The sequence below is a fragment of the Bombina bombina genome, chromosome 4 (assembly GCF_027579735.1).
Source record: "Bombina bombina isolate aBomBom1 chromosome 4, aBomBom1.pri, whole genome shotgun sequence".
Classification (NCBI taxonomy): Eukaryota; Metazoa; Chordata; class Amphibia; order Anura; family Bombinatoridae; genus Bombina; species Bombina bombina.
Window position 1 is genome coordinate 998,440,246 of NC_069502.1, and position 27,662 is coordinate 998,467,907.

The 27,662-nt window shown below is 37.5% G+C and overlaps 1 protein-coding gene across 5 annotated transcripts in view; it reads left to right on the forward strand.

Moving 5' to 3' along the window:
• Positions 1 to 27,662, forward strand: part of EHBP1 (EH domain binding protein 1) — a 1,033,533-nt gene that overhangs the window by 896,338 nt on the left and 109,533 nt on the right. For all 5 annotated transcript variants that reach the window (XM_053712059.1, XM_053712060.1, XM_053712061.1 and 2 more), the window contains 2 exons: positions 3,792 to 3,895; positions 9,331 to 9,454. In XM_053712059.1, the coding sequence (XP_053568034.1) occupies positions 3,792 to 3,895; positions 9,331 to 9,454 (228 nt within the window). The remainder of the gene's footprint in view (positions 1 to 3,791; positions 3,896 to 9,330; positions 9,455 to 27,662) is intronic.

Consider the following 27,662-nt stretch of genomic DNA (forward strand, 5'->3'; position numbering starts at 1 on the left):
TTAGGTAATTCCTATATAATTGATTAATCTGCTTGTAAACGTTTTCAGGACATGTAAAAAAAAAAAAAAAAAAAAAGCACCTAAATCTATCATTTTAGATGTGTTGCGAGTGTCTAATCTGAAAATTAAAATCTGAAGAGGTACTATCCATATATACAGTAGCTTGCCAAATTATTAAACCCATTGGTCAAAAATCGTAATTTTTATATTAAAGGGACAAGAAACCCCAAAATTTTTCTTTCATGATTTGGATAGAACATACAATTTCAAACAACTTTCCATTAGCCAATCACAAAAGACAAATGTGTACAGGCACCAATCAGCAGCTAGCTCCTACTAGTGTAGGATATGTGTGTATTCTTTTTTAACAAGGGATACCAAGAAAACAAAGTACGTTTGAAAATAGAAGTGAATTTAAAAGCATCTTAAAATAGCATGCCCTATTATATTTGAATCATGCTCTTTTAATTTTGACTTTCCTATCCCTTTAATTTCATATTCTTAATGTTGATTGATTTAGTTTTGTAGCCATTTTGTATTCCATGATATTTTGGCAACATCTGAAGTACATATTAACATATAATTTGATGTGATATTACTAAAATATTTGGTAAATTAACAAATGTATATGTTTTTTACAGATGAGTAAACTAAGTGACTTGTCGGTCAAATTGTCAGCCTGTTGAAGGCAAAATAAATCATGTCGCAGTACAAGATTGCTGAAATTGTAGGTGTATCATGTAGTTCTGTAAAGAATATTAAGAAAAAAATGGATTATGGGGATGATTTGAACCCTAAACATAAGGACACTTGCGGTCATCATCGTGTTACACAAAGAACTGAAAGAAGAATTTGTGATATATGCACTCAAAATAGGAAACTGCCTGTCTGAGTCTTGACTAAACACATATAGGATGAAGACATCAAGGTATCCGAGAGAAAATTAGCTGAAGAGGGCCTGTTACTCAGACACCCTGCTCAGAAACCATCCCCACAATCCATTTTTTTTCTTAAAGGGATAGTAAACCTATTTTTTTTTTTTTTCCATGATTCAGATAGAGTATGCAACATTAAGCAACTTTCTAATTTACTCCGATTACTAATTTTTCTTTTTTGTATATCTTGGTATCTTTATTTGAAATGCAGAAATGTAAGCTTAGGAGAATGCCCATTTTTCTTTTAGAACCCGGGGTAGCACTTGCTGATTAGCGGCTGCATTCAGGTTCTGAAACAAAAATGATCTGACTCCTAAGCTTACATTTCTGCTTTTCAAATAAAGATACCAAGAGAATGAAGAAAAATTGATAATAGGAGTAAATTAGAAATTGGTATAAAATTGCATGCTCTATCTGACTCATGAAAGAGAATATTTGGGTTTACTATCTTCTTAATATTCTTTACAGAACTACACAATTCACCTAAAATTTCAGCAATCTTGTTTTTTGTCTTCAACAGGCCCACAAATTGACCGACTTTAACGACAAGTCACTTTGTTTAACCGTCTGCAAAAACATATACATTTGTTAATTTACCAAATATTTTAGTAATATTACAACAAATTACACATAAACTTGTATTGCAGATGTTGCCAATATAACATGGAATAAGAAATGGTTACAAAACTAAAAAATCAATCAACACTTTTAAGAATAACACACAAACAAAATATACCAGCGCTAATCCACTATCGGATTTCTCCAAGAAATAAATAAAATAATGAATTAATAAATAACACGATAAATAATCAGACACCAAAAAAGTATATACTACACTATGACTAATGAAGCCTGCAGTTAATTACAAGTGTATAACACAATACATACACACACAAATATATATATATATATAGTCCAAATGTATTTATAATCTAATCCCAGGCAGAGATGATATTGCATAAGGGAAGAACGTTTGTGATAATCAGGAGTCCAAAAAATGGCTTTAGGGAGCAAAGGAAGTCGCTGCTGTTCTAATTAGGTGACGATTCCACTAATCACCAAAATTCTGAAGACACTGGAGCAAAAGAGTAAGAGAAGCGCAAAACGACTTGGGCTAATTCAATGCATTAAAACATTAATACATAAAAACTTACACTCAGGTAAGCACAGTCACATATCCCCAAACGGAGAGCAGTCAGAAGCCGCAATAGTCCGATCCAGTAAGTCTCCTGTTGTCTAAGAGCAAGCAGTCTATTGTGAATGTTAGGAGATATCCAATCTATCACCTTAACCTTAAAAGATGAGGAGTTGCAATTATAAACTTCCAGAAAATGAATAGGAATACTATGTTTATTGGCTTTTTCTCTTGCCATTTTTATATTATATTAGTGCTCATAGACTCTAGTTTTTATCTTTCTTTTAGTGCGCCCTACATATAAAAGGCCACACCCACAGCTAATTAGATATACCACAAAGGTTGAATCACAAGTAGTTCTACATTTAATGACTCAGACTATTGCGGCTTCTGACTGCTCTTCGTTTGGGGATATGTGACTGCACTTACCTAAGTGTAACTTTTAACAATAAATATGAAATTAATATCAAAATTATGATTTTTGACCAAAGGGTCTAATAATTTTGGCAAGGTACTGTATTTGTTTTATTTAAAAGGGGATATTTAAAAATAAAATATTGTATTTAGTTAAAAAAAAGCAAACCTATTTTAATGCTCATAGAGGCTTCTCTCAGCTTAATCAGCTAATTTTCATGTGCAAATAGATATTTCTAATCTTTTTTAACATAGAGAGGCAAAAACACAAAACACACAATGACAAATATTTACTGAACACAAAATTACTTTAATGTCTATTTTCCCATGTATAACTTGATATATCTAATATGATTTTCCCACAGTTCGCTTTTTTATGGAACATTAATCTAAAAAAAAATCTGTCATGCATATAAACCATCACTATTTAATCATGCAAAACAATATTTTTTACATTTAAAAAGATATTTAGTTTTATTTATTGTAAAGCTAATAGGGAGTGCATGTCTGTGTACAATTGGACCCTAGGAACTGATTACCAACTGGTTGATCAACAAAACCCCTACTGTTCTATTGATGGACAGTGATACACCTCACAAGCATAAATAACTCAGTATAGGAAAATTAATTTTAAAAAACATACCACATATTATAAAATACCATCACTTAGATGCAACATAGAAGAAAACAATTATTTGTAAATGTAATTGCTGTATTGATATGTTTTTTACGGATATCTCTTTAGTGCCAATTTCAGATAAGGATATTTAGAGCACTGTACATTTACAAATGCCCCCTGTTACCAATTAAAGTCTTAGTTACTTTCTGATTTGTCTTCTTTACATTGTGATTTCAGCTCTTTATTCAAACGCAACTTTGAAAGTGAAGGACTTTTAATTTTGAAGTTCTATTTAAGGGAGACGTAGTTTTATAAAATTACAGATAATATTATTCCATTGCTTTTTTGTCACGAGGTTGAAATAGACATTGTCGGAATATCTGTAAAATTCTTTACATTATTTTTTAGAAGCTATGCATACGCATTATTACACTAAGTATCACTAAATTTACAAACAAAATGTGTGTCACGCTATATATAATTGTTTTACTACGTTTTAGCAAATATGATTCATTATATAGTGCAATGTGTATTTCACTCTATATGTTTTATACAGGTTTTACCGTGAAATGAAATACTATGTTAACCCCTTTGCTGCCATGTTGATTTACACACTTCTTTGTTGCACACTTATGAAAAACAATTTATCTGTTTTTCTTAAGTTTTTTATTTCTTTCTTTTTCTATAGACATGAAGAGACTACGATCAATGCAGGACGATTCCAAAAGAGTGGAAGAAGAAGCCATAATAGCCGAGACCCAGAGGAAATCCTCTGAAGATGAAGTGCTAAATGTATTTTGCTTTTCTCTCTTTCTTTCCTATTTTATGATTGCTGATAATTCTGGGCTGCATGGGAAAATTGTGCTTTTATTTGTTAGAAATGAGATGTTAGGGTTTTTTCATTTTTTAGAGATGTTTATCTTAGTTGCATTCAAAGCACTGTAAAAGGGGCATACTGCTGAATTAGTCTGCAGTAAGGTGATAATTGTCAGATAAAAAAAAAAATGAATTTCTCCCTTTTGCATGAACCCAGTAGTCTTTGAGGAGTTTCCATCGAGGGCACTTCCCATAGAGAGATCCCTGTATTGATCTAGCTGAAGGATTTTAATTATTACAATAGCAGATACCGCAGTGCTGCAGTTAAGGGGACAAGTCACAGGAGACCTGCTAAAATTTCCCAGCCAACCCATTTTGTTGGCTCGGGTTAATGGGTGTTCAACCTTTCCATTATCCAGATCAGCCGTGAATTACCAGCTGAATGATGTTTGCATTAATATAATATATATGGTAATTTCTTCACTTAATTAGCGGGGAGGTTCAGCTCAGTAGGAGTATGGGCTGATCATGTGTAAAATTGATTTGTGAGGGAAATATTTAATAGACCGCGGGGAGAAAGCCGCTTTTGATGGACAGCTGTGGGGACGTAAGGAGGAGAACAAGCTACAACGTGTGTATATCTCAGCAAGCATAGCCAGAGTTTGACTGTGGTCGTCCACTGTGTATAATTTGACAAATTACCTTCCTCCTTTTTACGTCTCCACTGATGGCAAAGATTGCTTGAGACAGCGTCCTGACAAGGGGTTTTCAAATTTCATTCAGAAAACTCCCTCAGGTTTTCATAAAATAACTTATTTAACCTTACTGATGCCAAGAGGGTTTCAACTTCATTCAGTTAAATTTGTGACTGTAAGGCACATAAATTCCCGTCTGTAAAAGAAAAAAAGTGTGTTTGTGTGTATATGTATGTATGTTTGTTTATATGTGTATATATGTATGTATATATACAGTGTGTATATATATATATATATATATATATATTTGTGTGTATGTATATATATATACACACACACACTTACATGTATACATACAGGGACACACACATATCTCTCTAATAAAAGTGATGACTGAGCTACTAGCAAGTTTCAGTATATATTGCACTGAACTTCTGATCTTTAGTGTTATCATTGTTAAATTATTATCATAAGCAGCCCTTAAATAAATAAATAAACAGTCTTTGATTACTGTTTATATCTCTGGGGATATGGGGTGAGAGTGTTTATAACATTTTAATCCTGGCTACCACAATATTTACCTACATTGAAAAAAAAGAACACTTTTAGTAATCACATTTTGTATACAACATGTAATGGAAATTAAGAAAAATGTGTTAGTTTCAAACAGTAAATGCCTTTTTCTGACTTCTCCATTTCTTATCTTCCATTTTCTGCTTCTAATCTCAGCGCTTCCCCTCCCTTTAGATTAAATCTCGGTCTAACCCACAGGTTTATATTTGTGACCAAACTATTACAGCTGTTTTGTGTTGCCTTCTTTTATTGTTGTTGTCTGACACTACAGAATCTGCAACACTCCGGTGCTAACCTGCTGTGTGTATAAACAAGATTATATTAGGAGACCGTAGCCTTTATCCTCTATTCACCCACTTTAAGGCATGAAATTCAAAAATGTAACTATAGATTGTTTGACTACTATTTAATCTCTTTTATATCTAAATCGGGTAGATTTATGAGGCACACGCTTGTCTATTGCTTCTGCCAATTCTCTCTTATGTTCTCCTAAAGTATTATGTTATCCTCTGCTTATATTTTCAGAATTTCTTTTAGTAGGTTTATAATCCCAACATATAACAGCAGGTCACTTCATATTTCCTGATTAACTATATATAATAGTCAACTACCAAAAAGAAAAAAGTACCTCTATCTGCGTAAGAATATGTCATTTTAACCATAATGTTAACCAAAGTGAATGAATATGATTAAGTCACCTGTTCTCACATAAATTATTGATTGTTTGTTGTCCTTGAGGACAGGAGCAGATTACCCTTAAAATAACATCCCAGTGTTGTACTGTATTAGGAATGTTACGACACCCTTTTCAGATCCCCTGATATTAAAATGAATGATGTCTGTATAAAATCTGATGCCAACGTGTGCTGTAACAACAATTTATTTTTAAAAAGGAAGGTGTGTTGTACTCTTAAAGGGACAGTTTACTCAAAAAATTTCTCCCCTTTAATTTGTTCCCAATGATCCACTTTACCTGCTGGAGTGTATTAAATTGTTTACAAGTAGCTCCTTTACCCTTATATTGGCATTTGAAATTGTTAATTTAGCATGTGGTATCCCCACCTATTCTGAAAGTTTGTGGCCCGGCGTACCAGCTATAGCTAAGCTTTGTAAACACAGCCAGCAGAAGAAATTACACTCCCAGTGTGATAAAGCAGAGATAAGGTAATAAAATGTTGATTTTCCATTGTTCTCTCAAAGTATTGGTGATTGTTTTAAGGACAGATATAAGATAAAGAAGCAGGTATATGTACACAGTGTGATACAGTAATGAGATCTGATTATACCTACAAGCTCAACCTATTTTATTAGGCTGTGGCTTCAAAACACAAAATCAGAGCTTTAATATACAGAAATAAACCTTAAAAAGCTAATTTTCATACATTTTTTACTCTGCAGTTGGTAAAAAAAGCAATTGTAAACACATTAAGGGAAAAACTATTTTACAGTATACTGTCCCTTTAAGTTAAATTTCTTGCTAAGGACTAGGACCATCAGTAGATTTGTCTAGATCCAGACACACAAAACCTTCATATCTTCCCAAATTTACCCCTTGAAATTGAGACCTTGCTCTAAGAGGGGTAGTTTGTGTGGTCCACGGGCAGGTTCAGTCAACCCATGAGAAAGGGATACAGGATTTTCTGTCTAAATACAGAATTTATGGAGTGGTACCCATAGTCAAGTAGGCAACCTGAAACAGGTAGCACTGCTCTAGCGTTTCTGTTAAAAGCCAAATCATACAAACTGGAGGGATATTACACAGTGAATAATACAGTAATAACAGTGAATACATGCTAGACATGATGTATTCCATATTAGCCTTATAATAATATGTAGCAGTATTTTTACCATTAGACTAGTTGTTTAAATATTGAGTGTAACAGTTGAGTTTCCATAAAGTACTCTATATCCTATAAAGTAATGGGGGCTGCCATGCTTGAAATAGTTTTCTATTTATTTTTGTCTTCTGTGGAGAACAATTAGGAAAATATATAAACCAGGCAATAAAGTAGACTTTGTGTAAACAATACTGTGTATAAACCTTAATTTTTATTTCTTTTTTAATAAAAGTTATGTTTTACAACAGCCTCTCCGTATTCCGAGGGGAGACATTCACAATATACTTCTCATACTAAGGGCTCAATTTATCAATCACTTGCGGAGAGGGATGTATATATGTGCCCCTGTCCACCCAGCTTCTCCTCTATTGGGCAGCAACCTGCTGCCCCATTTAACATTGCACAAGAGCGCTCCTTTGCACTTGCGTCCAACCCTGTCCCCAGCCAATCACACTCAGGCAGGAGTACAGGGCTGGGAAGCTGCTGTCTGATGATCGCTGCTTGATAAATCGTGACTGCAGCTTCGCTTGTGCAAACCTGCAGTCATAGTGGAGAAAAGGGCTTGATAAATGTAGCCCTAAGAATACTTTTTCACTTTACATGATGTTAGTCCATTTGTTGTAAATGATTGCTACAATTATATACTTTTATTCAGTGGCCTTTAATAAATGTACACATGCTTGCTTGTATGTACAGTCTAATTTATTGACTGTTTTATATCTGTCCCTAATTGTTTGCTGCAGGACAGTAAGATAAGCTTAAAACTTAAGTTTAGACATGGCAGCATCCATTACTTTATAGAAATTCAGTGGAGTTTAAAAAAACACAATTTTAAGACTTAAATTACAGGAAAAGGGGACAAAATAAAGAAGGAAACAATATTACAATTTTTTTAACTACACATAAATTAATCATTTTATATTGCAATCTCACACTGTTTAAAGGGACATGAAACTCAAATTTTTTCTTTCATGATATAGAAAGAGCATACAATTATAAACAACTTTCTAATTTACTTCTATTATCTAATTTGCTTCATTCTCTTGATATTCTTTGATAAAAAAGCATATCTAGATATGCTTAGTAGCTGCTGATTGGTAGCTGCACATAGATGCTTCCTGTGATTGGTTCACTGTGTGCATTGCTATTTCTTCATTAAAGTATATCTAAAGAATGAAGCAAATTAGGTAATAGAAGTAAATTGGAATGTTGTTTAAAATTTTATTCTCTACCTTAATCATGAAAGAAAATGTTTGGGTATAGTGTCCCTTTAATATCCCTTTGATTACAATTAAGACTTGTTGGTCCACAGGACATGGAACACTTTGGACATAGTGATAGTGTTTAGTGCCATACCGCAGGTGCTCTTACAGAATGCTTTATATGCATGTAGTACCAAAACTGTAGGATGGCTATCATCCTGAGGTAGTCGGGCACTTTTTAGTGATTACAATATGACTCCTTATCAGCATAACATTTTTTAGGTGTAGATACTGTCGGCTTTTCTATTTGCTTTGTAAATATAGGAACAAGAAAATGCTCTACGGATTCAGAATGCATATTTGTATGGTCCTCTTTCTTTTACATATTTCATTACACATCAGCTGTGCTCTTATGGTGGTTTCCAAAAATGTATTGCTGGTTTATATCATCTCACCCTAAGCTATTTGTGTATGTCTATCTATCTATCTATCTATCTATCTATCTATCTATCTATATACGCACACGCCACCATGCCTTCTGGGACCTTTCAAAAATGTATTTTACCATTGTCATATTGGTAAAATACATTTTTGAAAGTCCCAAGAGTGCAGAGTACCTCATTATATGGTTTTTTTTGATGGTAGTTATATTTGATTAATAACTTGGCAAGCGAGTGCTACCTTCCAGGGATAAAGGGAGAGAGAGATGCTGCTAGATATAGATATAAAAGAAGCATTTACTAGAATCCTGTTGTGATTGAAGTTTTGAAATTAAAGCATTGAGGTACATTTTATTTATAATCCCATATTTCAGAGTTTAATTTCATGCTTGATCACATGATCTTTGCTATCATAGATGCACAAGGGAGGAAATCCAGTGTATTTGGATTGTGGGGAAGTGTTTACTAGATGCTTAACGCTATCAGATACTTCAGTTTGTTATAGGATATCACCACATATGTTTTATGAAGTTTGATAGTTGTATGTACTGCAGAGCTTTTGATAGTCTAAGTAAGTGCTTTGCTAAGCAATCGTAGGAAAGAAAAAGTCAACTTACAAGTGATGTGTTTCTCCTCTTGTTTGTTCTTTCTTTTTTTAAACAGAAAGGGTTCAAAGACACCAGTCAGTATGTAGTAGGAGAATATGCAGCACTAGAGAATGAGCAGAATCAAATTGACTCCCGTGCCGCCCTGGTGGAGAGGCGCCTTCGCTATCTCATGGACACAGGTACGGTGCCCAATTACACTGTAAACAGTTTTGGCAAATTGAGCGTTCACAAACTCTTATAGAGTTTTGGAAGTGTGAATCTTTGAAGCCTGAATGTTCAGCAGAACTGCCTTGAAAATGAAAAGGCAGCGATTTGCTGCCACCTCTCTGGGCCCTGGTGATAAGAGTGCCTTCATGGGAAGTGATAAGTCACCCTGATACTGTGTGAGCCAGCACTATTGAACAGTGTGCTCAACCATGCAGAGCTTGAATACATATCTGTGCCTCATTGATATGCCACTGCTTAGGAAAAAAAGTAAGATCTTCACTGTTCCCCTGATTCAATAGAGGAAGCGTGTGTGGCGGGAGGGAGCTTGGCCAGCTGTGCACCTCACGAAACAGAGCACAGTGCATAAGGAACAAGCTCCATTGACCTGATTGCTTAAAAACCTGATGGTAGCTTTTGGTTGCTGAGCCACCGCAAGATAAACTTCATAAATGATAAATACTGAAGGCTGCAAGATTATATTTTAAATATCTGGTACATGATCAAAATTTTGCAGCCTTCTGCCTGTGTATGCTTATAAGGATATATTTTTGTATTTGTGAATGCCTCTGTATATATGTATGTGTGTAGATGTGTGTGTGTATATATATATATATATATATATATATATGTAGATATATAGGTGGGTGCAACCTCTTTAAACTCATATAGATAAAATTTATTTAAAGGAACATTGTACTGTATTTTTTTTCCACTTCCATATGTTCCCAGTGATCCATTTACCTGTAGGTGTGTATTACATTGTTTAAAACAAACACCTTTATATTTATATTAGTATTTGAGATAGCTGTTGTTGCCTGTTGAAACCATCCCCTATACTGCATTATTCTCTGTAAAATAACTGTGAGAAACTATGTAAACAAGGGGCAGAAAAAAATTCAGTCCCATAGTGGGAGTGTATTGATATTTTGTATATATATATATATATATATATATATATATATATAGATATATAAGATAAGGAGTTCATTGTGTATGTATATAGATATATATTTATAAAATGTAAGTAAGTCTGTTCTTCCTGATGGTCAGCCCATTTTAATTAGATGTTCTTTAGAATAATGAGTTATGGGGGTAGATATAACAAGGGCCGAATAGCCCTTGTTTCCCTGCAGGCTCGCCGAAAACATCAGTTATGAAGCAGCGGTCTAAAGAGCGCTGCTCCATAACTTGTCCGTTGCCTCTGAGGCTGCAGTCTTCAATCCTCCCGATCCAATAGGATTGGGCTAATTGACACCCCCTGCTAGCGAATCTGCAGGGGGCGACATTGCACAAGCAGTTCTGGAGAACTGCTTGTGCAATGATAAATGCCGACAGCGTATGCTGTCAGCATTCAGCGATGTCTGTCAGACATGATGAGCTACAGTGTATCATGTTGGACAGACATTGGTAACTCTACCCCATGGTCTCAATTAACAAAATCAGCTGTATGAAATAAAAAATAAATTAAATTATCAATTTTTCCTTTAGTTAATACCCTGAAGTCGGGAATCTAGTCCTACAGTGTCCCTTTAGTAAGAACATTATATGAATGTTGCTAATGAAGGTGAATCTTCACCTACTATTACATAATTTAAGTATGGTGGGCATGCAATGTCCCCAGAAGCATTTCTGTTAATAATATCCAAATTTCTAAAGGATTGGTTTGTCCACATTCAATTACACGTGTATGAATCATGGTAAGTTACTTTGCTCAATGTAGATACTGAGCTCCTAAGATGCTAAAAACATATATTGTCAGCATTTAAAATATCTGAATCAAGCTCTTGAATGTCCAGTGAAAAGGTAATAAGTCTGTACAACCTAGTAGATAGGATTTAAAACTATTTCCTTTGGCTTTGATATATTATCACCCTTCTTTACATCCCATTTAGTGAGTTTTAATTCTATTTGGCTTTGATGACAATACAGAAAGTACTGTAAGTCCCTAAATTCCTGTTAGTCCTTAATATGCCTCTGATGTGAGCAAATCAGTTGTCAGAGAGAAGTAAGTTTTCCCTTGTTCTCTACATCTAGAAGACATTTAGCCTCCATCTGTAAGAGGGTCACTGTACTTATTAAAGCCGGACAGATAGCTCAGCATGCTAAGGCACTGTGGCTGAGCTCTGTAGCAACCCAAGGGTTGCAGGTTCGATCCCCGGCAAGGTCCACTCAGCCTTTCATCCTTCCGAGGTTGATAAAATGGGCAGTGCCTTGAGACCCTTACGGGTGATTAGCCGCGCTTTACAAGTACCCAATACATACATACATACATACTGTTCTTAGATATTTTTATTGCCATTTAACCCCATAGATGCTCCTGAATGCATAGAAGTGCGTTTCTTACCTGTAATACATAAATATATTTCTTTCTTAAGACATGGTGAGTCCACAGAATAATCAGTTACTGTTGGAAATATCACTCCTGGCCAGCAGGAGGAGGCAAAGAGCACCACAGAAAAGCTGTTAAGAATCACTTCCCTTCCCACAATCCCCAGTCATTCTCTTTGACTTCAGTGCAAGGAGGAGGTGAAGTTTAGGTGTCTGTTTAGGAATTCTTCTATCAAGATTTTATTATTTTGAAAGCCTGAGCAGGTTTGCTCTGATCTTCCCTTACAAGCTGGGTCTAGCTGTACTCCACTTTAGTCCCTTCAGTAGGACTGTGGTAGCTTTCACGCAGTTAGGAACTTGTGGGGTGGGCCTCATTGCGTTTTCCTGACAGATTGCTGCCCTCAAATAGAATGCCAGAGTAGGCTTACTCTGTTCTTTCTCTTATCCACAGGTCTCTGTGAGGAGTGGCTTCCTCTCATGCCAGGGGAGCTGTCCTCCTGCCGGACAGTCAAGGGTACAGGTAAGTGCCATTTTAATTTCTTATAGAAAGCCCTGGCACTACAGCAGTTTGTAGGCTGCACCATATATGAGACCGTTTTATTCCTGGGAGTCATGATATCCTAGGCAAGATGCAGGGCACTGTGTGGCGGTAAAAGGACGTCCTAAAGAAGCAGTGTTTTCACCACCATTCTCTCCAGTTGATGCTGTTTGGGCAATGCCACAGCCTCTTCCTCAAGTGTCCCAAACTGTATTTACGTCACATGCAGTGCCCTGCGGTTCCTCTCAATCTCCGGAATTGGATATGATGGCTTCTCATCACAACATCAAGCTCCCAAAGTACGGTTCAAGCTTGAGAGATCCTCAGGCCTTTCTGATAGATGCTCTGGCAGTTTCTTGGAACTTCAGGTTGGCATATCTGTTTCCTCTGTTTGCGCTCCTGCCACAAGTCATTGCTCGGATCAAGCAGGAGAGAGCATTGGTGATTCTAATAGCTCCGGCATGGCCTCGCAGGATCCGGTATGCAGATCTAGTGGAAATGTTGTCTCTACCTCCGTGGAGACTATCTCTGAGGAAGGACCTTCTACTTCAGGGGCCTTTTCATTAGCCAAATCTCGTTTTTCTGAAGCTGACTGCTTGGAGATTGAACGCTTGAGTTTAGCTAAGCGTAGGTTTTCCGAATCGGTCATTGAGACCTTGATTCAGACTCGTAAGCCTGTCACTAGAAAAATTTACCACAAGATATGGCGTAAATATCTTTATTTGTGCGAGTCTAAGGATTCCAAGAATTTTGTCCTTTCTCCAGGAGGACTTGGAGAAGGGTTTGTTTGTCAGTACCCTGAGGGGTCAGATTTCTGCACTATATATTTTGTTGCACAAGCGTCTGGCGGACGTGCCAGATGTATAATCCTTTTGTCAGGCCTTGGACAGAATCAGGCTGTGTTTAAGTCTGTTGCTCCACCTTGGAGCCTTAACCTTGTTCTCAAAGTTTTGCAACAGGCTCCGTTTGAGCCTATGCATTCCATAGATATTAGGTTATTATCTTGGAAGGTTTTGTTTCTTACTGCTATCTCTTCTGCGCGGAGGGTTTCTGAACTCTCAGCTTTGCAGTGTGGTTCTCCTTATCTCATATTTCATGCAGATAAGGCAGTTCTTCTTACCTAGTTTGTTTCAGATAGAAATATTAATCAGGAAATTGTTGTTCCTTCTCTCTTTCCTAATCCTTCTTCTCATAAGGAATGTTTGCTGCATTGTTTGTTTGTTTTTCTGGTAAATGCAAGGGTCAGAAAGCTACTGCCACTTCTCTTTCTCTCTGGTTGAGAAGTATTATTCGTTTGGCATATGAGACTGCTAGACAGCAGCCTCCTGATAGAATCACAGCTCATTCCACTAGGGATGTTTCTTCTTCCTGGGCCTTCAAGAATGAGACCTCTGTGGAGCAGATTTGCAAGGCTGCGACTTGGTCTTCTTTGCACACTTTTTAAATTTTTTATAAATGTGAAACTTTTGCTTCAGTTGAGGCTTCTTTTGGGAGAAAGGTTTTGCAAGCAGTGGTGCCTTCTGATTAGGTTACCTGTCTTGTCCCTCCCTAATTGTCGGTGTCCTCTAGCTTGGGTATTGATTCCCAACAGTAATTGATGATTCCGTGGATTCACTGTATCTTAAGAAAGAAAACAAAATGTATGCTTACCTGATAAATGTATTTATTTCTAGATACGGTGAGTCCACGGCCCCCCCTTTATTTTGAGACAGTTTTTGTATTTAAATCTCAGGCACCTCTACTCCTTGTGTTATTTCCTTTCTCTCCTTTTCCTTCGGTCGAATGACTGGGGATGGTGGGAGGGGAGGTGGTACTTGGCTGCTTTGCTGTGGTGCTCTTTGCCTCCTCCTGCTGGGCAGGAGTGGTATTCCCAACAGTAATTGATGATTCTGTGGACTCACCGTATCTAGAAATAAATACATTTATTAGGTAAGCATACATTTTGTTTTATAGTAGTGTCTATTACATGCAGTTAAATGAAAATCGGTGTATACTGTCCCTTTAAAATACAATGCCTGTGTTTCTAACGTTAAACACTGATAAGGGGGGGTGGATCGGTCTACTACAGAAAGCACAGCTATGTAAGTAATTTTGCTTATTTTTTTAAATTATTTTAAAATACTTGTCAGCGGGGGCATGTCCAGGCAGCGGCCATGACAGGCTGCAAAAACTTAATGCTCCGCAACTTCAACAGATAATCCACCACATATCTGTGAAAATACTAAGCATCCTAGATGATAAACTTCAGAAATAAGCCCAAGATGATATGCTGAGCTGATCCATATTTTATTGTAAGCTACATCTATAGCACTAGACTGGACTGACAGAAGACAAGGTTGCGGCCTAGATCCCAGATTTCTAACCCCCCCGACCTTTTAGCCGCTCTATCGTCTAATTTGATTTAATGGCAGACATCTATTTAACAATGCAAGCTCTCCTACAGGACTGTCATGCAGGACAGATTCACCCAGCTGTCTATGATCCTTAAATCACAAAAGGCAGAGGTTATTGATGGACCAGCTGGGACTGTTACTAGCGAGGCTACTACTTGGCGAGACCTCACATCACGCTATACCGCCCATCTATTTGAAGCGGCAGATTGCCATATGTGCAGCTGCGATGTACCCAAAACTATTCAGGCTGTAGCTACACTACCAGAGGTGAGCAGAGCAGATACAAGCCTGACCAAAGCCTTTGAAACGCAGTCCGAACACACACATGTAAGAAGGCAGAGTGGCAGCAAGATGAGAGTTGCGCAGATGGCATGTTCAAGATGGACGCTGCTGGTGTCCTTGCAGAGCTGAATCACAGGAGGAGAGTGATGCAGGCTTGGTATAGCTACAGAGTCTCTAAGCCCGTCACTCTAAAAAAGATTTCTGCATTGGGAATTGAAACCGAGCACATTAAATCTGGCATAGGCTAAGAAGTGGTCAGAGACATTACCCCTCTTATCTCAATTGTGGTGAGTGTCATGCTTCCTATCTTATAAAACTAGATACCCTGATGGACACATACCGGAATCAATATCTAGAACCTTACTATACTGTTTAGGTCACATTCCTGAAATCTGCCTTTTCTCCCTTTACAGTGAACACAGAGTTTAACATTAATAACTCTGTGTTCACTGTTTTCCATGCTGGATATATATCCTGACTTAGTTACTTTAGTGTATTGCAGCAAAATCTCTCACATAGGAGTTACCCATTTAGTTTTTAATAATTATAGTATGGCACTTTCATTTAATACTGACTTACTTTTTTGATCCTTGGTTCCCTGTCGTGCGGTGCAATAGGTTGTATTTGGCGTTATAGAAGGTTAGTCAGATTTTTTATAAATGTAAAACTTTTGCTTCAGTTGAGGCTTCTTTTGGGAGAAAGGTTTTACAAGCAGTGGTGCCTTCTGTTTAGGTTACCTGTCTTGTCCCTCCCTAATTATCGGTGTCCTCTAGCAAGGAAAAAGCCTTGCAGCAATTACCACCAGGAAGCAACTAAATTACCGCTAAGGTCTTACATCGATTAGGCCAACTAACCCTATCCCCGCCTTTAGCCTGCTAAAAAAACAGCAACCAAATAGGAAGCCATTTGCCTGAATGACGCCATCAAACTGTTATCACTATAACCAATTACCAAAGTGGATTGGGAGGGAGGGAAACCTTCTACGTTGAAAATCCCAGGAAGAAGAGGCAGGATTCTTCCAGAACTATCCTTATAAACTGGTAAGTCTAAGACCTCTCCCTAACCTTGCAACACTGTTGCTAACACACTGCACTGGGATTTTTGAGATTTTTAAATCAGGCATACAAATAATATTCAAACGCCAATTACAATACGACATTGAATAAAAATAAAACCATTGTATATTCCACAGTCAAGAATAAAGGAAGTAAAGTTAACCATGCTTCTAATACAATGTAATAATAAAATAAAAATGAAACATAAAAGAAATAATAAAAAGTAGTTGGCAATACATTTGACGGCAGTAGTATCAGGTGCCTGCACATTGGTAGACCTTTCTAAGAGAGCTCAGGAGGCCACTCTTGGGCCCCAATGTTGAAACATGACTTCAAATAGGAGAAGGTATAATGAAAGGAAGAGACCGCTCTTGGGTCTCATGTAAACCTCAGGTTTATATTTTGGTGTTCTTATATCACTATAAACATCTGCTTTGTATGGTAATGTCTTGGTAAATGAAATATAGGTAGTAAGTGGTGTAGATGGGGGTTGAGAGCAGTCTTATAGGGTTTACAGGTTATAATCACAACTGCTAAAGTGATCTGCCCTGGTAACAGTGAAGGCGCTTCAATTTCAATTTAAGGCAATAAACTAGACAACAGCATATATAGAAAACAGTCTTCGTATAAGGCAACTGTGCAATAATCATAAGCTAAGTTAGGGTGTACACTTAATAAGGACAGATATTTTATGTACTGGGAAAAGCTCACCTAGGCTTAGCAAACTACTGACAGTCAGGCTTGCCTCACTTATGCTTTCAATAGGAAGGCCTGCACAAAACATAGCAGCTCTATATGATAATGTGCTTATTTGATATAAACTCATATTTGTACTTGTTGACTCCATAACTTATACTGAAGTTTATAGTGTATGGAAAGTCTCTGAAGAAAATTAATGGCTATATAGGAGACATCAGAGCCTGAAATATAAGTTAGGAGGGAATGGCAGGGGATAACACTCAATGACTACCAGTGGATCTGCAACAGAGCTGGAGCATATTAGGAACCAATAAGTATAGCTCAGGAGTAAATAGGCATATGAACCACATAATAGCATTATAGATTGGGGGGCCCCATTGACATTAATAAACACAGGTAGTACTATCCATAGCATATAAAAATTTGTAGGAATCAGCACACTTTACATAGCCTAACAACAAACATAGTATTAAGGTGCAATAACTGTTGGATTAACTATTATTTCAGCACTGCTATCTTAAAGTTTTCTGCTTATCTCTAAAACAACATATATATATAAAATAACAGAAAACACTATGTAAACTGATTTGATTCCCACATTTTTGCAAATGTTCATTACCATAGCAAGTTGCGCCATCCACTTATAATGGCTGCCGAACTTAGGGGTCAGGTTGGGGAGTCCCATAAAAAAAAGTTCGGAAAATGATGGTGTTCGCATTGTTCTCCAAAATTCAATATAACAACCTTCTTATGTGGCTGACAGAAACACCAAAGTAGGCAAGCATTGGACGGTTAACTCACTGCGGTTCTTTGAAAACATATTGACTCCATCATGGCACATGTACCTGCAATAAACTCTGGGTTGGTTACTATAGGAGAATTGGGTCTCTTATTGCAGATCGACTAGTAAAACAGGGAAAGCTCTAGCCTACCCCTGCTTTCAGCTTTAGGTCATCTAGAGTAAGCTGCGCTTGCCAGTTTAAACAAGAACATGGCAATCGGTTCCGGGGAGCACAGCTTTCACCTCTCTCTGACTCTTCTAATAAGGATTCTGCATGTTGCTGAACAGAGGTTAGTAGAGCCATTAGCTTTTGTGTTGTTATGGTATTATTCCAGCGCATCTGTCTCATCGTATTGATCCTGATCTGAGGGGCTGGAGCAATGAGCTTATGTAAAACTTCCTCCGTACCGTCACCATCCAAATGCAGGTCAGAGGTTAGCGCATCCCCGGTTTCTGAAACCTGGTTCCCCTGGTTAGGAAGGCTTGGTGTCCCTACTCTGGGAGGTAAACCCACCTGAGAGGTTATGGGAGCAGGATTGTGCGGGAAGGTAGTCCCGGCACTTCCTACGCTGAAGTCTGGAGAGTGGCTGGGTAGGGTGTCTGCTTGTGGCCGCTCCTCCACTGTTATGTTACCCCACTGGACAGCAACGGAGTCCCTCTCCATAGCCTTAATTTCACTTGTAAGGCCAATCGAGTCTGACTTGGGCTCACCCTCACAATCTGTTGCTGGCGGGTAAGGAGTCGGAAGGCAGAATCTCTGGGGGGATATAAGGAGCTTACAGAGCTCTTCCTCCAAGGTCCGGTAGCTGTTATGTATTGCTTGGGTCACTGTGCGCTCCCACTTATCCAGAGCCTCCATCTCTCCGGATTAGTTATATTGTGCTGCTTTGTAGAGATACAGTCCCAGCCTACAGCTGTGTTGCAAGAGTAGCAGGTTCCCACGTTTGATGAAGAGCAAAAACTGCGTACTTAAGACACAGCTAGGTTTGGGGACGGTGCAGAGGCTTCAATGATAGGGGAAAGCCTCAATTTAATAGTCCGGTACTGAGGGCAATTAAGCCGCACCACAATCCAAAACCTTATTTCTCGGATCAGGTCACCAACAGTCAGGCCTCCCCACTATTTTAGATTAACTTCAAAACTGCTAAGCAGAAGTGATAAATTGTGAAGAAGGCTCAAGGAGCTGAAGCTCAGTGCGACCAGTAAGATGGCCGCCGCCCGGAAGTCCCCCCCTGCACTGGGATTTTCACTACCCTGTCATGCCCAGGCCCTTAACTCCATTACAGGAGAATTTGCTACCTTACATTCCCCTTATGGACAACTAATTTGTAGGATAGATTACTTACTTGACAATGGTACATTTTTGTTTTGGGACAGGTACATCCTTACTTAAAAAAATACAAAAAAAGATGTCCAACATTTCATAATTCATTTTTAATATTTTTGGGCTGCACAGTATATTTTGTTTGTTACTAGCTAACAGCTTTCAGTTTAGGATGATTTGCTGATATATTTGATATTTTAATATATTTTTGGTATTTAATATAAAGTAAACAAAGACAACACAATCTGAAACCTAATAGTTTATTTAGTTTGGTATTTTTTGTTATTAATTATATTAATCAGTTCCTCTCACAAAATGTGTGTTTTGGCCTATTATGTCCTAGCACTGAGGACAAAAGAGATTGACTATATATGATTAATAGCTCTATTCTGTTCTCCTATAGTAGGTTTTAATCAGTTTTATATCTCCAAAGAAGCAGCAAAAGGGTTAACTTCAGTTTGTAAAAATTGGCTGCTAAGTTATGTGATTATATTTAACTATAAATATACTATGTCTAAATACTGTTAACACTGCGTATGAAATTGATGCCAGGGCCTCTAGAAGCGAATATCATTGCTTCTTCCAATTCATTTAGTAAAAAAAAAATTAATGTATTAAGCAGTTAAATGTGCTTTGTGGAATTAATCATTTTTCCTTTAGAAATATTTATTTATTTTTGTATTTGCATTTGTTTTTGTGTTTTTTTTTTTGGGCTATAGCAAATCAACATATTGCATACAGTAATTTTAACCCTTGGATTGCAGCACTCTTTTATCAGTCAAGAGTTAAATGAAACACTGTTATGTAGAATTTTCTGTAAAACAAATAAATAATAATTAAAAATAAACCATTTACATTCTCTATACTTTCTAGATAATTTCTTGAATGCCCAAGCATAGGATACTTTTGTGATCATATTTCAGTGAATATGGGTTAATTAAATCACAGTATCTCTGTTGCTTTTGATTGACCACTGGTGGCAAATGTAATTAAATTAGCAACACACTTAAATAAATGCAGACAAATATAGGCAGAATGAAGTGAAGGCTTCTGTAATGTTTTAGATTAGGCGTTGCATAAAATTCTTCACATTTTTATTACGTTGTCCCTAGATGAATTCAAAGTAATTGGGGTGGTTAATTTTATTTACACAGAGCCGTTCACAGCGCATTAAATAATAGAGATAATTGAACAAGAATTGTCAAGTGTGTACTGATATCAGACATATTACAGAAGGAAATGTGCATAAAACTTCATTTCTATGCAGCCATTGTTTATGGTAATTAAGTACACAGATTTATCCCTTGGTTGCCTTCCAAGCTTATGGCAACTGCTATTGTTGTGCTCCATTAATATGTAATCAGGAAATAGTTTAATTTTCTAATCTGCAGTTTGAGAATTCACTTTCTAACAACTCTTAATTACTGCATTGCCCTAATGATGCTCATGGTTATGAAAATTGAACCAATAAACAACGTGGAAGGAACCGGAGGGGATTAGAATTGCAGAGGTGGTTCTTACTTAATAAACCTGTTATTCCTTCACCAAAGGGGGAACCAGGTGTCCTTCAGAGGCAGCCACATTTATATTGTATGGCTGTACGCGGTATACACATGAGATGCACCGCTTTTCATTAAATAGGAGTATAATTTACTCCTGTGATGCCTTGATGGATACAGTGTATTGGTAATAATAAAAAATGTAAAATTAATAATAGTTACATTCACCTTTTTATTAATCTTTTGTTTAATGAGAGCTCTCAGAAATGTCAATAGATAAGGTACTTAGGATTCATTTGCGTTAGAAATTATACTATCAAGATTCCTTGGTTTCATTAAATACTGTATAAGAAAAGGCCACTATTGTGTAAGCATATAATGAGAAAGTCTACAAATAAATCACTTCTTTTTTGGAAAGGGTGGTTGATTTAAGAACAGACTTCCAGTAGAGGTGACAAGGAGAAACCCATGAAAATTATTTAGGCAATATGGGCTCTGCTTCTTATTAGATATCACAAATTATGATTCTATTTTACACTTCTGAATCCTGCATCCATATAATTAGCAATTTAAATTTTTCCAAAGCTTCAAAGTTTAAGGGTTCATACCTGAATAATAAATAATAATAATATATAACATGTAAATATAATTAAGAATCGGCAGCTGATGTATTTGTATTTTTGCAGCATAACCATTTTCCCTGCAGCATCTTAAAAAGAGAATTCTGTTTACTTGAAATGTCAACAGCTGCATCATACCTTGAAAGACCTATCTGCTGGTCTTACGTGACGTGATATACCTATATAAAAATACGCTGTATTAAAAGTTATTGCAGGATGTGAAGAGGACTAGTCTTTAATGGGACATGATAGCCAAATGTTGAAGCAGTTGAAAGTGATGCAGCATAACTGTAAAAGCTGACTAGAACATCTCTATGTATTAAAGGAAGATATTTTACCTCAAAATTTCCTCAGTAGCCACATAACATTGTAAATGGACTTTAAACAGCCAACCAAGATGCTGGTCCCAGGACTTGCAAGGGAGTGTGCATTTTGGCATATGTGGATACAGTCATGTGATTTCCCTATTCAGTGTAAGGATCCCAGATTTAAGTGAAATCTCATGAGATCACAGTAAAGAAAACATGACCTCAGCATTGCTGATGCTGATTGGCTATTGTGTTGTTTGTTTGTTTTTAACCTGCAGCTGATAATATCTTCCTTTTTTACATAGAAATGTTCATGCAATATTTTCTTGACAACTTTTTACAGTTCTGCTGTGACACTTTCAAGTGATTTAGCGTATTATGTCCCTTTAAAAGAAAATATATGCTTTACATTCAAGTTTGGAAGTTTTGGAAAAAGAATTAGTATTAAACCTAAACGCCTAGATTAAGAGTTTTTGTCGGTAAGGCTGTGCTGGGCTAACAAGCCTTTTTTTTGTTACCGCTCACTTAAGCCAACGCTGGTATTACAGGTTTTCTTCAAGCCGGCGTTAGCCTCAGAAAAGTGAGCGTTGAGCAAAATTTAGCTCCACATCTCACTGTAATACCAGCATTGCTTACAGTAGCGGTAAGATGGCAAAACGTGCTTGTGCACGATTTCCCCATTGGAAATAATGGGGCTGAGCTGGCTGAAAAAAAACCTAACACCTGCAAAAAAGCAGCGTTCAGCTCCTAACGGAGCCCCATTGTTTCCTATGGGGAAATTAATTTTATGTCTGCACCTAACACCCTAACATGAACCCCGAGTCTAAATACCCCTAATCTTACACTTATTAACCCCTAATCTGCCGCCCGACATCGCCGACACCTACATTATAATATTAACACCTAATTTGCCGCTCCAGACACCGCCGCCACCTACATTATACTTATGAACCCCTAATCTACTGCCCCCAACATCTCTGACGCCTATATTATAGTTATTAACCCCTAATCTGCCCCCCAACGTCGCCGCAACTATATTAAATTTATTAACCCCTAATCTGCCGCCGCCAACAACGTCGCCACCACTATAATAAATTTATTAACCCCTAAACCCTAACCCTAACACCCCCCTAACTTAAATATAATTTAAATACATCTAAATAAAATTACTACAATGAAATAAATTATTCCTATTTAAAACAAAATACTTACCTATAACATAAACCCTAAGCTAGCTACAATATAACTAATAGTTACATTGTAGCTAGCTTACGATTTATATTTATTTTACACGCAACTTTGTATTTATTTTAACTAGGTAGAATAGTTATTAAATAGTTATTAACTATTTAATAACTTTCTAGTTAAAATAAATACAAAGCATTTTTTTATTTTTTTTATTTTTTTCATCCAGTCTGCAGTGATGGATCCCCCCTTACCCCACAACCTCCCTGATCCCCCCCATACATCTCTCTAACCCTCCCCCTCTAACTATTTGCCGCCATCTTGGGTACTGGCAGCTGTCTGCCAGTACCCAATTTGCCCCCAAAAATTGTGTTTTTTACTTTTTTATATGTAACATTTGTTTTCTGTAGTGTAGCTGCCCCCCCCCCTGAACAATCTACATCCCTCCCCCTCCCAGATCCCTTACTAAGCAACAGAGATACCCCTTCATCTCCATCCGGTTTTTATTTCACTTAAAAGCACGCACACGCCACCCCGCACCCCCGGCAGCAACCGCCCCCTGTGCAACATCGGTTCATGACTAATTATCAGGGAACAAACAGAACAAACAGCCTTCACGGATCTCGGACGCTGCTCCCACCCACCAAAAAGAATGATTTGTAATCAATGGCCGATGCAGAAAGGGCCACAGAGTGGCCTTTTCTGCATCGGTGGGTAAATTTAGTGGATTGCAGTGATGCCTCAATATTTAGGCATCACTACAATCACTTGTAAGCAGCTGGAAGCGATCATGATCACTTCCAGCACTTCAAACAACAGAGGACGTACCAGGTACGTCAATTGTCATTAAGGGGAGTATTTTCTATGACGTACCTGGTACGTCCTCTGTCATTAAGGGGTTAAAGGACCAGTCATTCAGTCGTAGGCCGTCGGATGAAGAGGATGCTCCGCGTCGGATGTCTTGAAGATGGACCCACTCCGCTCCGGAAGGATGAAGATAGAAGATGCCGCCTGGATGAAGACTTCTGCCGGTCTGGAGGTCCTCTTCTGGCTCGATAGGATGAAGACTTCGGACCCTCTGGAGGACCACTTGTGCCCGGCTGGGTGAAGACGTCTCAAGGTAGGGTGATCTTCAAGGGGGTAGTGTTAGTTTTTTTTAAGGGGGGATTGGGTGGCTTTTAGAGTAGGGTTGGGTGTGTGGGTGGTGGGTTTTAATGTTGGGGGGGTATTGTATTTTTTTTACAGGTGAAAGAGCTGATTACTTTGAGGCAATGCCCCACAAAAGGCCCTTTTAAGGGCTATTTGTAATTTTTTATAGGGTAGGGAATTTTATTATTTTGGGGGGCTTTTTTATTTTATTAGGGGGATTAGATTAGGTGTAATTATCTTAAAATTCTTGTAATTCTTTTTTTATTTTCTGTAATTTAGTGGGGGGGGGGGTTTCTTAATTTAGTTTATTTAGTTTAATTGTAATTAATAGTAGTTTTTTTAGGTAATTAGTTTAATTATAGTGTAGTGTTAGGTCTAATTGTAACTTAGGTTAGGGTTTATTTTACAAGTACTTTTGTACTTATTTTAGCTAGGTAGTTATTAAATAGTTAATAACTATTTAATAACTATTGTACCTAGTTAAAATAAATACAAAGTTGCCTGAAAATAAAAATAAACCCTAAGATGGCTACAATGTAATTATTCATTATATTGTAGCTATCTTAGGGTTTATTTTATAGGTAAGTATTTAGTTTTAAATAGGATTAATTTATTTAATTGTAGTAATTTAATTTCGTTTTATTTAAATTATATTTAAGTTAGGGGGGTTAGGGTTAGATTTAGGGGTTAATAAATTTAATATAGTAGCAGCGATGTTGGGGTCGGCAGATTAGGGGTTAATAAATGTAGGTAGGTGTCGGCGATGTTAGGGACGGCAGATTAGGGGTTAATAAAATGTAACTAGTGTTTGCGAGGAGGGAGTGCGGCGGTTTAGGGGTTAATACATTTATTAAAGTGGCAGCGATGTCTGGTCGGCAGATTAGGGGTTAAACATTTTATTTAAGTGTTTGCGATGTGGGGGGGGGCTCGGTTTAGGGGTTAATAGGTAGTTTATGGGTGTTAGTGTACTTTTTAGCACTTTAGTTAAGAGTTTTATGTTACGGTGTTAGCCCATAAAACTCTACTGACTTTTATATGCGGTAGGAGTCTGGACAGGAGAGGGTCTACCGCTCACTTTTTCAGGCGATCGTAATACCGGCGTTAGGAAAATCCCATTAAAAAGATAGGATACGCAATTGACGTAAGGGGATTTGTGGTAAGCTAAAATTGCGGAAAAAAAGTGAGTGGTAGACCCTCTCCTGCCTGACTCGTAATACCAGCGGGTGTTAAAAAGCAGCGTTGGGACCCCTCAACGCTGCTTTTTAAGGCTAATACAAGACTCGTAATCTAGCCGAAAGTTTGCCTGTTTCATGTATTACTAGTTTAAATTCCTTTTCTTTAGCACTTTGCATCTGTCAACTTTGCAGCATTCCAGTACTATAAATTATGTCTCTTAAATGTACTGAAGGTGCTAAAAATGACTGGTCTTCCTGGGCATGAGTTTACATAAGTATAAGGGGAAAAAATGATGTTAATCTTTTAAATGACCACATTATTCTCTGTGACTTTGTCACTAAAGCTCACACATCTCTTCTTAAAATATTTAGACTATATAGACTAGCAAGGGTCTTGTACAAGCTGTTTTAGTCTTGGTTAATCAAGGGTGAATGTTGGTTGGAATACCTATGGCCCTATGAATAGAAATATTATGTTTGCGTCTTTTGAAGCTTGGTTGAAGAAGATCATCTCCTGTGATCCCCACAACTGAATGCTTATAAGGTTCTCAGTTTGTTGGTCCCCAAACTTTTTATTGCCTCATTCCTTGGGGTTCTTTCAGCACAGATATGAATGCACAATTTACCTAGGGTACTGTGGGGTTCTCCACAATCCACCCATAAATGCAAGTTACTCCAGAATTACTCCTCTTTCACCTTTATAATTATAATTGAACTCTGGGATTGGTTTGCTACTCGCTAGAGCAGTGTTAAGTTTCATGGGCATTTTCTTATTATACCCCCCTCCTACACTGTAAGCTCCTTGGGCAAAATCTCTCATTATATACCTGTATAATACTTCTAAAATAACTGTAAGCTTCTTACAAATATAGCCACAAAAATGTGCTGCCCCCTCCAATCTGCTGCCCTAGGCAAGTGCCTTGTTTGCCTAGGCCAAAATATGTCAGTCTTCCATTTAACTGTTTGCTTTAGAAACCATTTCCGTTTTACATGGTCAAGCAGGCTTTGACCAAAGGTCTTTATGAGGATCTGTATTAATGGGACAGTTTACCCAAACTTTTTCTCCCCTTTAGTTTGTTCCCAATTACCCATTTTAGCGGCTGGAATATATTAAATTGTTTAAATGTAACCCCTTTACCGTTATTTCGGCATTTGGCCTGTGATATCCCTACCTATACTGAAAGTTTCTATACTTAGGTGTAGGCTATTGACAGCAGAAGAAGTTACACTCCAAGTGGGGTGTAGAATAATTAAGTAATGAAATGTTAATTTTCCATTGTTCTCTCACAGAGCTCGATTAATCAATCCATGGTGGATATGGGTGTACATATTCGCCCGTCAGCCCGAGCTCTCCTCTGGCGGGAAGCAATCCACTGCCGGAATTTAACATTGCACGTGAGCGCTCCTTTGTGCTTGCATGCAACCCTGCCTCCTGCCCTTACACAGCCAATCACATGCGGGCAGGAGCTGTCAATCTCCCTGGTCGGAAGAGACCGGATAGATTGAAATTCTCCATCTAAGAGGTGAAGAACAGGGTAGGGAAGCAGCGGTCTGATTGCTGCTTGATAAATGTGTGAACCTGCAGTAGAAGGGATTGATAAATCAAGCTCTAAGTATTGGACTTTGGTTCACAAACAGATACAAGATAAGGAAGCATTTGTGTGATAAAATAACGAGATCTGACTTTTACCTACAAGCTCAACCCATTTTAATAGGTTTGGGTTTCAAAGCACAAAACCAGCTATTTCATATTCACAAATAAACCTGACAATGCAATTTCTCATAAATTGTTTACTCTGTTGCTTGTATAACAAGTTGTTTGAAATCCATCAAGGAAAAAATACAGTATACGGTCCCTTTTAAAGGGGTATTAAATCTGTCCATTTAAAGGGGCATTAAACTGTTAGGTATAACTTCAGTGGCATGGTTACTACTCACCATGCTATTGTTTTTCCTCCTGAGCCTGCAGCTGTCTTACAAGTTATTCCCTTAATTAAACACTTAAAAAAAGTGCTAGTTTAGGAAGTTCTGTATCTTCATGCTGGGTGCTGCCATCTTGGAATTTGAGTATTGTGACAGACATGGTGCACATTCCCAGAGATGATATCATCTTCTTAACATGCACTTCAGTTTACCAGGCACAATACAGAGCGGAAGCTGGACATTTTTGCAGTGGCTGCATTTCTCTATATTATTCCTGAGGGCTTTTTTTATACTTGTTATGTAACTTTTAAACTGTGCAAAAAAAATGTAACTCTTCTTCTTTCTATTGTGTAAACTAATCCAAAGTGCAAAAGCAATGTCAGTTATCTGTAAAAGTACACCGCTTCTGCCACAGAAAGCAACAATACGTGCGTACCGAGATGGTGGCGCCCTGTATAAAGATGCATGGCTTTACCAACTGGTTTCTATAATGGGTTAAAATAAGAGAGCTGCAGGTACAAGAGGAAAAACCGCACGGTCAATAGCAACCTGGCTACTGTAGTTGTACTCATAAGTTTGCTGTCCCCTTAAAGGGACAGTCTACACCTTAGTCATCTTAAAGTCTTACTTTAGATTAAACTGTAAATATCCTCCTGCACCTTTCTATATCATGCAGCAGTAAAAGTTAAAAAAAAAAGTTATTTTAAAATGAATATTGTTTCTGGTCATTTTGAAATGGCTGCCAGTCTGTTGAATCCAATTAGTTTGTAAATACTGTACTTGTGAGACCGTACAAGCCCTAAAGGAAATAGGGGCAGTGAAAAACAGACATGTAGCTGGGACAATAGCGAAAGACTTTTGCAAGTCCATGTTTGTTTTTTTTCCCTGTGTTTTAATTTAAAGGGACATTCACTACAATGT